This window comes from Anas acuta, chromosome 12 (genome assembly GCF_963932015.1).
Source record: "Anas acuta chromosome 12, bAnaAcu1.1, whole genome shotgun sequence".
Classification (NCBI taxonomy): Eukaryota; Metazoa; Chordata; class Aves; order Anseriformes; family Anatidae; genus Anas; species Anas acuta.
Window position 1 is genome coordinate 21,961,494 of NC_088990.1, and position 12,518 is coordinate 21,974,011.

The window sequence follows — 12,518 nt, forward strand, 5'->3', positions numbered from 1 at the left end:
AGCCGTCCTTGGGGTCCTGATTGCTTGCTTTCTCACGGAATTCTGTGCATCCCTAGAGCATAGATGTAGTTATTTTTCATGCCATTCTTAATATATCAGAGTTAAAAATAGAATTACTCCATGTAAAAGGCAAGGGGGTTGTATCTCTGGAGAAGGAGCAGTTACTGCAACAAGAAACAGCTTCAAGCTGAAAAATAAACCCAGTTTTCTTCCTGAGCACATGAGAAATGGGGGAAAGAAAAAAAAAAAAAAATCAGTGAAACAGAAACCAATAGCCTGTTGAATCACATATACTGCATGGAGGCCTCGTTTAATATTTAGAGATGATATAGCCAAGCCTTGCTCTCCTAACATATTACTATATTCCTACTGAGAATCAGGGGCTCCTATGTGATAAAGAGACTGCTGGGGAAGAAATAAAAATCATCTGAGCTACAGATGCTCTGCAAAGCCTACTTGTCCTGTTAGCGAGGAGTTATGAGCATGGTAATGACTGAATGCAAACACCACAGGATCCCAAATAACTCCATAGCCCTAATCTTCTCTCCAGTGGAGGATATTAATGAACATGCAGGAAAGAACCTAAAGTCATTCATGAAATTGGGCTGAGCTCCCTTAAGACCCATTACAAGCACCACAGCATTCAGATATCAGAGCAGGGTGTAGCTGCTCCCAGGCTCCAAATCCTCGCCTACATTAGGAAAGCAGCCAGAGATTGAATCAGGAGGTTTGCTTCTGGGCCTCTGCAAGCAACTGCTCAAAGCACAGACCCAAAAGGCATAAAGCACCTGCCACACTGCTCAACACTGTCAGTCCTGGGGCCATTTCTTCTTTCCTCCTCTTGGAGGTGCAGGCTGTTTTGAAGAGGTGAGTTGTACCTGCACTCCAGCAGCAAGAATGACTGCGTATTGAACACAGAAAGCCTCAACAGCTTTAGGTGAGGTGATTCTGGTTCCTGCATCTCCCATGCTTGGATGATGCAGGGACGTTTTCTATTTTTCAGTGCTTGCAATTTTAATTTTCCCCAAGTTTTTGCACAAAATGGAATCTGCCAGCCTGGAAACTGATCATGAAGTAGCACTGCAAGCATGTTCTGCCAGTCATATACAAGTAGATGCAACTATTGTGGCAACTATGTAAAAACAGAGTAGTTACAGATCTTGAAAGCTTTATCATGGATTATAAGAGTGTTGGTGGCAAATAGTACCTTCACAAGAAGATCTTTTCTAGCTAATCATTACATGTTTAGAAGGATATGACCAACATATTTTTCCACACAAGTCTGACATGTTTTTTTCCCCTTAACAAGAGAGTTGTCTTACTGTTCCTTATAAATAAGATGTTTTCCCAAAGAACATGTCCTGTCTAAGCAGGAAACAGTTTCTTAGCACGTAAGAAGGAACTTACTACTGTCCTATTATGAAAGTCACGTCCTAAAATTAAAACAAACTTAATTTTCTATAGCAATAATTACTTGTGTAATTAGACTTTTAAAAAATAAGGTAATGTTGTGGTTAACAAAAAGTACATCATCTTTAAAAAGAAGAGAGTGTAGGAATCACAGGAAATGTGATTAATTGTGGGGAAAATGCAATTAAGCACAAAATATTTCAGAGACTGTAGTAAAAATGCTGAGTTGATGTACAGGATTTGCTGGATATTAAAAAAATCACAATTTGAAGGTGAAAAAAATCCCCAGTAATTCTAGATGCCCTCTACTGCCTGCACAGAGCTCTCTGCTGCTTTCCAAGCTATCCATATCTACTGAGGAACCTGTTCTTGCATTGTGGATACATCAGCATGTTTCTCTTCTCTAAAAGGTTTTCGGCTGAAGTTACCATTTAAAGAAAAACATTGCCATTATAACCATAAGTTATTTCCATCTCAAAATATAAGAATAGGATCAATGGCAATTGATGATTGCCAGTCCTCCTGCACAGCCAGACCTGAGCTACTCACATGCAGGGCTGGGGTTTCCCAGTAAGAGCAGTTTCCCCCTGCAGTCTCATTCCCTAAAGCTCAGCCCCAGCAAAGTCTTGGTTTGTTATGGCTCCATCTGCTGCAAATATCCCCCTTATCGAAGCTTGCTGTCAGTGTGCAAGTGTTTTGTCTTGCAGTATCAGCCAGAGTTAAACTTTGTCGAGTATGGATGTTCAGTCTCTTTGATGTATTTTACACTTGCTATCAACGTGAGTAACATCGAAAGACTTTAAACCTGTTTATAAGATACAATGATTAATTCATCAAAACCTTGCAGTTGTATAGCAAAGCTTAAACACCAGTGTTTTATTAGCACTTGTGGCAGTAAGACTTACTCATCTCTGCAATACCTATGCATTTCCAGATAAGAAAAAGCTTGTTCATAGTCTTTGTGCAGCACCCTGAGGCTCACGCAAGACCTCTGCATTGTTTACACTTCCCAAAAGTCAGCCAGACATTTGCTGCCTTGGCATAGCATCCCTGTGTGTCACCAAACAGGAAGTGACAAGCTTAAACCAAGTGTTTGAAAATCAGTCCTCAAAGATACCAACACTGCAATTAGACATTAGCAGCCTGCTTTAGATCTTGGTTCTGATATGCTATCAGATTAGTAAAATTAAGGGTTTGGCAGCCATTCTCAGAGCTGTGACTTGGCTGCCCACATGCCTTACTTGTCCTCTGCAGCCTGCCCCCAGAGACACCCCTGCAGCAGCATGGTCACTGCAGCATCCCTCCACTTGGGACATGGCACATGAGAATGGTCCTCACTGAGCCCTTTTAGTCAGGGATTGGCTCCTGCCTCACAAGCTATCAGGACATGACTGGGGCGAAACACCTGATTTGTCTGGAGATGAAGCAGTCACAGCACCACACCAACTGTCACATAGCCCAGGCAGCTCCTGAAGGCTGCCACACCAAGGCCCAGTTCCAGCCATGGGACAACACTGTTGTCCAGACTCCCTTTGCCAGCTCCTGCCTTTAGACACAGCAGCACAGACTGATTCGCATCCAGCTTCTGGGGGGCAGCAGGAAAAGCACTTGGCCAGCCCCAGCGGATCAGGTGGAAGCAACAACTAAGCTGCTCCTCCCTGGCTGCAGCCCAGAGGCCAGGCAGAGGCACTGGCAGCAGCTCAGCTGCTCCATCTGCATGGCTTTTCATTGCTGAAAGTGCTCCTCAGCTCCTCTGCCAGGCACTGGAAGGCTCACTCCATTATGCACCAACATTGTATTAGTAAAGTATTTCAGCAGCTGGCTTGTGTTTTGAAAATAAGATTATCACTAGGCATCTCCAGTTCTGAGGTCCCTAAAAAGTGTTTTTTTTTGGGGGGGGGAGTGATTGCTGCTTGCATGAAGCACTGAGAGCAGTGTTCTTTCCCCCACTCCACCTTCCATTCAGTCACGTTCCCTCTGTTTGGGGCTGTTGCTGCCATTTCAGCCTGACTTCAGAATTTTGGATACTGGTATTTGGCCCCAGGGCTGTGTAATTATCACTCCTGAACCTCCCATTCCCCTGCAGAACGGAGCAGCCCTCTTACACTCATGGTAACCATTTAGAAGAGCTAACAGTTTGAGCATGCCAGGCTCCCTGTGCTTACACATGTTTAAATTGGCCCTCCCTGAAGGCCGATATATTCCATCTGGTCTATTGGATTTCTTGGCTTAAAGTTACTGGAAACACTGAATGTTTCTTCTGCAGTGATCCCATAGCTGTCCAAGAGCAATACGCACACTTACAGCCAGCAAGCTGTACTAAAACACTGTGGGAGAAGTACTTCTACACTTCTTTCCCTGCCTGGTCTTCGAGCTATTTTGAAATCCCAAGTTCCACCATTTGCTTTTTCTAACCTACCTTATGGCACAAGTGATACGTGAAGGGTAAGTACAATGCACAAGTTTTCTGCTTCCTACTTCTAAATGTTTTATCTGATGGTTGCACACTGAGCAATAAGAGGTTTCTGTTATTTATTTTACATATTCTTCTTTCTAAAATAGCACTCGCTTGTTCTTATGCTTATAATTTTACTTAACAAGCTAATAAAACTTCCTTCATTTATTTTCCACAAGTGTTATTTATGCTCTATAAACTATTTGTGTCAAGAAAGTGACATTACAGGCAACCAGGCTATACTTAAGCAAGCTCTCAGCAACAACAGCAACATTTGATCAGCCATGTAGTTATCCACTGCTCATTTAACTCCCTGTAGGAGTGGTATAGAATCACCTAGGTTGGGAAAGCCTTTAAGATCATAATGTCCAGCCACCACCCTGACCTACAAGTCCCATCATTAAGCCACATCCCTCAGTGCCACAATTCATGATACAGCCCATACAGTGCCATGGCCTACAATAATACCACTGCCTCCTTCATTCTCATAAGCACCTGCACTCCCCAGGATCTGGGGCAGGTATAGCACTATCTTAAGACACACAGATGCATTCAAACTGTGTCACATGAATCACTGAGGTCATGAACACAGCACATCCCTTTTGTGCACAGTTGTGCCCATTCCCACAGCAGTTTCCATAACACAATCTCTCTTACAGGAGCAGACTTAAAGGGTATATCCGTCCTTTGGCTTAGTCCATCTCCCCCAGGCCCAAGCACTGCTAGCAGCTGGATGGATGCCCACATTTCCAGTAGCTTTGCTGACTCCTTGAAGCCTACTTCTTGCTGCAGATTCTGCATTGCATTTGAAAACTGAGGATTCAGGAACATTAAAAATAATTCAGCCTCTTCATCATCTTTGTTTTCTTATGTACAGTATGCCTCCTGTTCAGTTCAAGGGGCAGCTCTTTGCTAACTTAGAGGACAGCTGCAGCACAGAGGCAGGGACCTTTCCTGACTCTCTTCTTCCCCCAGCCCCTCAATGCCCTCAGCCCCCCTCACCTCTGTGGGACACATGCAGGCTCACCAGGTGCCCCACAAACATGCACTTCAATATGGATCCAAAAGCACAGCACCCCATCAGCTGCCACAGGCTGGCAGTGTAACTCATCACAGCATTATACTCCCAGTTTCAATGGGCAATAACACACAGCTGCAAGCGTCATTTGGCTTTAGCTGAGGCAGTTAGTGGCTGAGCTGATTGATGAACTGGCACAAGCTGCAGCAGGCACCGTAGTAACAACTCCCAGTGTCAGACAAGCAAACTTAACTCCACAGGTGGGACAAAACCAGATAAATTGCTTCGTATCTCCTTATCTTCAAAGCAAGCCTGTTAATACACTTAGCAGAAAATCTGTGGTTGGCAAACTCTACCAAATCTGAAGATCAACTCCTTCCCTGCGGATTTTTACCTGTGAACAAGCGCTCCCTCCAGAGCTCACAGCAATGCATTTTTCAGCCTTTTGCCAGGGAGAAAATAGCCTGGCTGCAAGACTTTTTTAAGGCTTTGGCTAAAGGAGCTAAGTGAGAGTGAAATGGATTCATCTGTTCAGGGTAGTTGTTTCCACATCCACATCATTGCTTCCAGAAAGTCAGCCACACTCTCTCCCATGCTTGTACTGTTTCTGCTGTCATGTATATACTGGGTGAATGGCTATTTACATGAAAATACAGTCGCTGAGCATTTAGTACTAACCATTTGTACTTGGCACAGCCATCATTTTGAGAATATTACAGATGCTCTTGCCTTTTAATTTCAAAAACTCTGAAAATACTTATAAAACTCAGATATCCCCTCTGTAGAGTCACTGAACTCTTTCCACACTTTTGCTATTAGGCAAGCCTGTTATTAGGCAAGCCTGTCATTAAGGTTAGTGGATGGGAGGCGTCCTTGTCCCGCTCGGCATTGCGTGCAGGAGCTGGTTGCGGCCAGTCGAGTTGAGCACAGTGCTGACTGTGTGCACCAGGCCCTCTGGCACCCCAGCTGCCTCAGCCTGGCGCCAGCCAGGGTTTGTTGTCACCGCTGTGGAAATACGGGTCTGGGGAGCTGCGTTTTCTGAAGGGTGGGAGATTGCTGTGGGATTGATCCCTTGATCCCTTCACATGGGCTTTTGGAATAGATTTTATCATAGACGACACTTCAGATGGTTTAGAGAGGAGTACAGATCTGGAGGCAAAACCCATCACTGCTTTAGTGAAAACTCAGGTGCCAGGATTTCTGTAACGGAGGCTAACCACTACCCAGTGAAGTGGCATGCTCAGAGGCTGCATTTTCTTCTTCAGATTTGGTGTACTGTTCCTGAAAGTTAATGGCATCTATAATGCTGTTGGTGATCTGTTTTGCTACAAAGCAGAAAACAAGTGCTGCCTGTGGGAGGTGATGACGTTTAAAGGGAAATGTGCTGCAGGAAGAAACGTCTTCCACTGTAAACGTGCAGTCCACACAGAAGCTAGACCTTAATGGTGTGGCTAACCACCTGTGGGCTTTGGGAGCCCACTGGTGGCCAGGCCACTGCTGCTCCCTCTCCCCCCATGGACACCCTGGTGTCCGTGAGTGGGGCTGGGTGCATGTGTGGGGCCTGGCCAGGCCCCCAGGCTTTGCTTCACCTCACGCCATGGCCCAGCAGCGCGTATGCACAACTCCTGCTGCAAGGTCCGAGCATAGAGGGACCCAGCCAGGTTGGCAACTGGGGAATATGACACAGCGGCTGAATTGGCATGAATACTAGTCAAATTAATATTCTAAAAGCTTACTGCAGTTATTTGCAGGTTCTGATCAAAACAGATACTGAACAACCACATCCACTTGATTAATAGCAAACACTTGCTACAGAAACAGACACTAATGCTAACCTTCCATTTTACTGTGTTTAATGCACATAATTATTCATCACAGATACTATTTATATACCCCTGTACTGCAAAGTGAGAGAAAGCTTTTGTCTTGGTTTTTATCATTTTTAGATTAAATCCAAGTTTTTCTATTTCCTCCAGTCAGCAGATCAGGCCCACAGTTTTGTCTCCAAAGGACCGGCAATTCTTTTAAATATGTTGAATTATTTTTTCCAGGTGGTGGTTCAGCTGAAATTAAATGCTACTCTTTTCTGTTGCTCAGAGGTACAGATGTAGCACACATGGAAAGATGACAACTTTAACATGATGACAACTTTTAACTAGCAAATGTGGATAACAGTTTTTAAACAGAGGACTTTAAATTCTTGGTGCTACTTACTGCTGCCTCATGCGACAACGTAGGAAGCACCAAGAGGGAAAGAAGGCTGGGGTGAGAGCACAGCAGCATGAGAAAAGGCCATATAGAGTACTGTGATACAAGCACACATGTAGAGTGCAATACCCCAGGCCCTACCACAACAGTGATGAATCCCTGCTGCACAACTGAACTGCAGCGTGGCTGCTGCAGCCACACGTTCATGCCCTGATGGCTGGAAGGAGCCTCAGCCAAAAACCCACTCAGGTTCCGAAATCAAATCAGCACAGGAAGGTTTGATTTTATTTATATTTTTTTAATCTCTTAGTGGACCACTTCCCCAGCAGCTGGCAAAGGGCACAATTTCTCCATTCTCCTCACATCAGACCGAGCTCCCCCAGCTACACACACACTCATCACTGTTTTGGTACAACGACAAAATGCCCTTAGCTCCTACAGGGACTCCACTGCTGCAGTACTAAACTGGGTGGTTATTTCATATGAAATGTTTCTGCTTCCTTTAGTTTGGTCACATAGGGTCAGTTAAAAAACGTTAAGATGAAAAGCAGAGGAAGGTCAAATTAAGCTCTACCAGTTCATTAACGGTAGCCACATGCTCCAAAGGAACTATCCTATCCTAGAACTATGCTATCCTGAGTGGAACCTGCAAAGATAGGTAAGAGAGGGAAAAATCCAAGATATTTACGTTTATTTGACAACTGTCCAGCAAGTAGCTGAGGTATTTTCAACTGGCAGGAACTGCATGTACTGAAGCACCAACGTTTTGCAAAAATCATAGCCTAGGGTTTTGTAAATTGGTAACAAACTGGAACTGTGGCGATGAAAGCAAAAGAAATGCCCTACTCCGATTTACTAGCCTATGCCGCTGCTGCCTGACCACGGAGCAACAGTGTCTCCTAGTGGCCAAAAGAATAATTATTTCAGGTTCACGTACGTGTTTGCCAGTATTGTGCTTTTTGCTTCTCCGTGATAGCTCAGTTACCTTCATAAACACATCTCAACGGATTTTTCTGCCAAGAAAGATTTAACATTGAACTACGGAATAGAAAAAACTTTGTTATTGAACCAGTGACTAGAAAAGAGGTGGCATAGGTATCCCCCACCACAACGTCCTATTCTTCACTTGTAAACAAAAATCCTCAGTGACGAGACCTGAAACATGGATGTCTGAAAGCCCATGGATATACTTGGGAATTCAGTGTTGCAAATGTTCCTGTTACTGCAAATCATGACCATATGTAACGATCAATTAAATAAGCAATACCTCAGTTAAACACATGGGTACTACTTTTCCTACCTGTTTGTGAAAATGATTCACCAAATAAAATTAACATTTTCTCTTTTCTCTGCTATTCTGAAACAGGTCCTGATTGTTTCAGTTCCAAGAATCTTGCACTGCAAGCCCAGAAAAAGATCCTGAGCAAAATGGCCACTAAAACCATGGCTAACATGCTAATTGATGACACAAGCAGTGAAATCTTTGATGAGCTGTACAAGGTAACAAAGGAACACACAAGAAACAAAAAGGAAGCCCATAAAATTATGAAAGACCTGATTAAAGTGGCAATAAAAATCGGGATCCTCTATCGAAATAATCAGTTCAACCAAGAGGAAATGGAAATCATAGACAAGTTCAGGAAGAAGCTGAACCAAACTGCCATGACAATTGTCAGTTTCTACGAGGTAGAATACACTTTTGATAGGAATGTTCTTGCAGAACTTCTGAATGAGTGTAAAGACCTTGTGCATGAACTAGTAGATCGACACCTGACACCGAGATCCCATGGGCGTATCAACCACGTTTTCAATCATTTTGCAGATGTGGAATTTCTAACTGCCCTGTACAGTCTTGATGGGGATTGTCGGCCATACCTCAAAAAGATCTGCGATGGCATCAACAAACTACTTGATGAGAAGATCCTCTGAAAGTACGCTCAGAAACAAGAAACCAACCAAAAACTTCTGTCTAGAACTGGCCACCCTTCATGAGCCGTGGTGAGCATGCGAGCTTCCTTTGCACCGTTCTTGATACAGTCTCCAGCAGGAGCCTGAAGGTGCTCACTTGGCTCATGATGAAGTGGAACACCTACATCAGAAAGCTATCAGTGTTAATGTTTTGTTCCAGATAATTGAGTCTTTTCCAAGGAGTGGCGTGAATAAGGCTGCTGACGTATATTGTTCAGAAATAGATTGCTATACATCACGATCTTATTAGCTTTGTGGTCAAGGCTGAGCATATGAAAGAAAGTAAGCTCCAATGCATGGCTATGTAAAAATAGGTGATGGAAAAAGAGCAATGCATGGAATTTACCCCTAGGCTGCCCTTGGTGTGTATGTTTTTATTATTCCCACACTAATTGAAAAGTCTTAGACAGAAGGTAAGGCTCTCATGGATTAAAAAGGATCAGGAATCAATGTGAGAATGCATCTCTGATTTCACATGGTATTTAAGTCTACTAGGGGATAACAAGTAATACAAATTGAGTAGAAGTGGTACAAAATTTAAAGAGCTTTTCCATGAAACAATGTTCTCATTAGAGATTTTTGGTTTATACCTTCTAATAAGAGAAGATTTCACTTTAATTTTGAAAAGCAGCTCAGTGTTTCAAGCTTAAAGGTAATTAGAAAATTAGACAAAGTAGTACAACATTGGTTCTCCCTCTCTCAGATTTTGGGTATTTGGTAACATAGCTGAGGCTAAGGCTGAAGGTTATGCTGCTCTTTGTGCTCTTACTGTTTTGCCCAGCAGACCAAAACGCTCTGCAAAGATTTTGAAATTGCACTTGTGAAGAAATCAGTGGATCTATAAAGCAACATTAATATCTCATATCCTCAAAAGATAACATTCAGCCTAGGTAAAATGGTTTACCATATCCATGATGTGAATTTGTGCCTACAGTAAAATAGAGTTGTGACAAAAAAAAGGAGCTCCATCTGCTATGCTTGCAGTGCCATCTTAGTGCAGAATATCCACAGCCCTCTTAACTCCAGTGACTCTGGAAAGCTTCATACACAAGCTTTTGTTTTGTTTTTAAATGAAATATACTTATGTCTTTAAACCAAAAACATTTCAAAGAGATACTAGTTTCTTGAAAGTTTTGTTGGGATAAAGGGAGAACCAGAGCAGAGCAGATACTCCAGCTTGCTGGATCTTGCAGCTCAGCTGATGGTGCTGCCTGTCCCTAAGTAGGGGGAGCATGGGGAGAAATCTCTCCTCTCTCCTTGCTTTCTGCGTCTTATCCCACAGACTCACCTCAGTCTGCTAAGGCTTCAATGTCACACAGCGTCTCCTTTACTATGACACAGAGAGCGGACAATCCCATTACCTGGAGATATCACCTTTCATATTGCATATATTATAATGCAGAGACTTACGTACTTTAAAATTGACAAAATGCAAGAAGCCATTCCTCTCTAAAGAAAACATCCAAGGGTTATCACCCATTACTTCAAGATAACAAAAATTTATATTTTCCCATTTAAACTCTTAAATAATGTGGTGGTGGAGAAAACTTTTCAAATTTTTATTTTCATTCTTCTGTCTTTCCTCATCCCAGAAAAACTGTAGCTCATCTCTTGCAAAAACAACTTTAACCATTCTACTGACTTTCATACAGGTAAGAATACACATACCCAGATCACATATTCACTACGGTTTGGACAAGAAGCGTTTTTTATCTGTTCCCAGGAGAATGCATTTTGGAGCACAGGAGGAACACTAAAAATGGCAGCACAAGACATTACCAGGGCAGTTTGTAATGATGTAATTTTCCCTCATGTTTCCTTCAACCATAAAAGTACATTTAGTAGCAATGAAGGTAAACTGTTCCTTTGCAGCACAGCACAGTAATAGTGTATGAACTTTTGGGATGGAAAGTCTATTAAGATTTGCCTTCCAAGGTTGCAAGTTGAGACATTTGCAGAGCCATATTTACATGCACCATTAGCTGCATTCTTTCTCAGAGCATGTACTTGTCAACTGATGCTTTTGAATAGTAGTTATTGTATCCAACATTCCTGCCCCAGTGCACATGTCAGATTCTGTGTGTTTGTTTCTCTTGTGGCAAACAAATATAAGATGTTTTTTAAAGCCAGACAAAGAGATTATTCAATATTGAAGATATCCACAAGGAAAGAGATATCCTATATATGACTTCCTTTTTGTGCAAGTATCAATATCCAAAATCTGATATTTTAGGCCAGCTGAACATCTGTCATTTACAAATCTGAGTAGCCTTAATGAAATAAAATGTTTTTGAGCATTTCTCATATTTGCCTATCTGGTATATTCATTGTTTACTTTTGTACTAGTAGTTTGGTATGTAATGACATTGCTAATGGGCAATGTCCAGGTCACTTTAAGTATATGATGTATTATCATATTTGTGGATTAAAGATGTGTGATTACTGTCCTTTTTGCTTTCGATTTATTTTTCTACCATCCAATGTGAACTCAAATTAAACAATAAGGTGAAGGAATGGATGTAATCTAACTTTTGCTACCTTCAACTGTTCAACCTAAAAGGTCTTTGAAGGGCAGGTCTTGTGAAAGTAGGCGGTAGGTATGCAGACAATTTACATATTTAAAAGAAAACTGGAAACCCCCATTTCTGTTGCATTACATGCACATAACACAAACATGCATCAGCAACAAAGGAAAGCTGTTTTCCACCAAGTTCTTGAGCAGTTGACCTGAGGGCTGATGCTGGCTCCATGTATTCTGCACTATGGTCAAGGGTTTTGGGTTCAGACCCCCCCACACACAAATCCCAGGGAGGAAAGTGCACAAGCTTCTGCCTCCAGGGCCCTGACTGTCCCCAGGCACAGCCTGAGCATTGCCAAGATACTCTCACAGTCTGTGTCAAGGCCAGAGCAGTTGTAACACACCCTGATCTAGCTCTGTACCAAGCACCTTCTTGCAAGTTTTCCATTATTTATTTAGTCCTGTTCAGCTGTGACTTCAGTTAGAAGACACATCCCTGGCACCTTTCAAATCCCTACCCTAAACAAGGTAGATACTGGAATTTACCAGAATGTTTTAACAGCAGCGAGCATATATTCCTCTGTCCTTATTCCCAGAAAAGGCAAACAGTTTTGGCTGAAAGAGCTGATTTGCAAACAACTCACGTGGCAATTAGACCAGAAGCAATTAAAGAGTAGAACAAATAGAAATGCAAACTACCTTAAAAGGCAAGTTTAAGGCGACCTTAATAAGTGGTACTTCAAGTACCACTGCTGATAAAACACTGTTCTCAGGTTAATTTTATTAATCATACCATGGCAGGACACAATATTCTCTGCTTCATCACTGTCAACTTTATTACAGATAAAAACATGAAAATTCAAGAAACTCTCAAGAGTAACCACTTCTGGCATCCTAATGAAATTCTACACATACCACAGAGCAGTACATTGCACTGAACT

At 42.4% G+C, this 12,518-nt stretch overlaps 1 protein-coding gene across 1 annotated transcript in view; it reads left to right on the forward strand.

Annotated features, from left to right (window-relative positions):
* Nucleotides 1–11,506, forward strand: part of TNFAIP8L3 (TNF alpha induced protein 8 like 3) — a 47,427-nt gene extending 35,921 nt beyond the window's left edge. The window contains exon 2 of the mRNA XM_068695627.1: nucleotides 8,458–11,506. Within this exon, the coding sequence (XP_068551728.1) occupies nucleotides 8,458–9,020 (563 nt within the window). The 3' untranslated portion in view covers nucleotides 9,021–11,506. The remainder of the gene's footprint in view (nucleotides 1–8,457) is intronic.
* The last annotated feature ends 1,012 nt before the right edge of the window (nucleotides 11,507–12,518 follow it).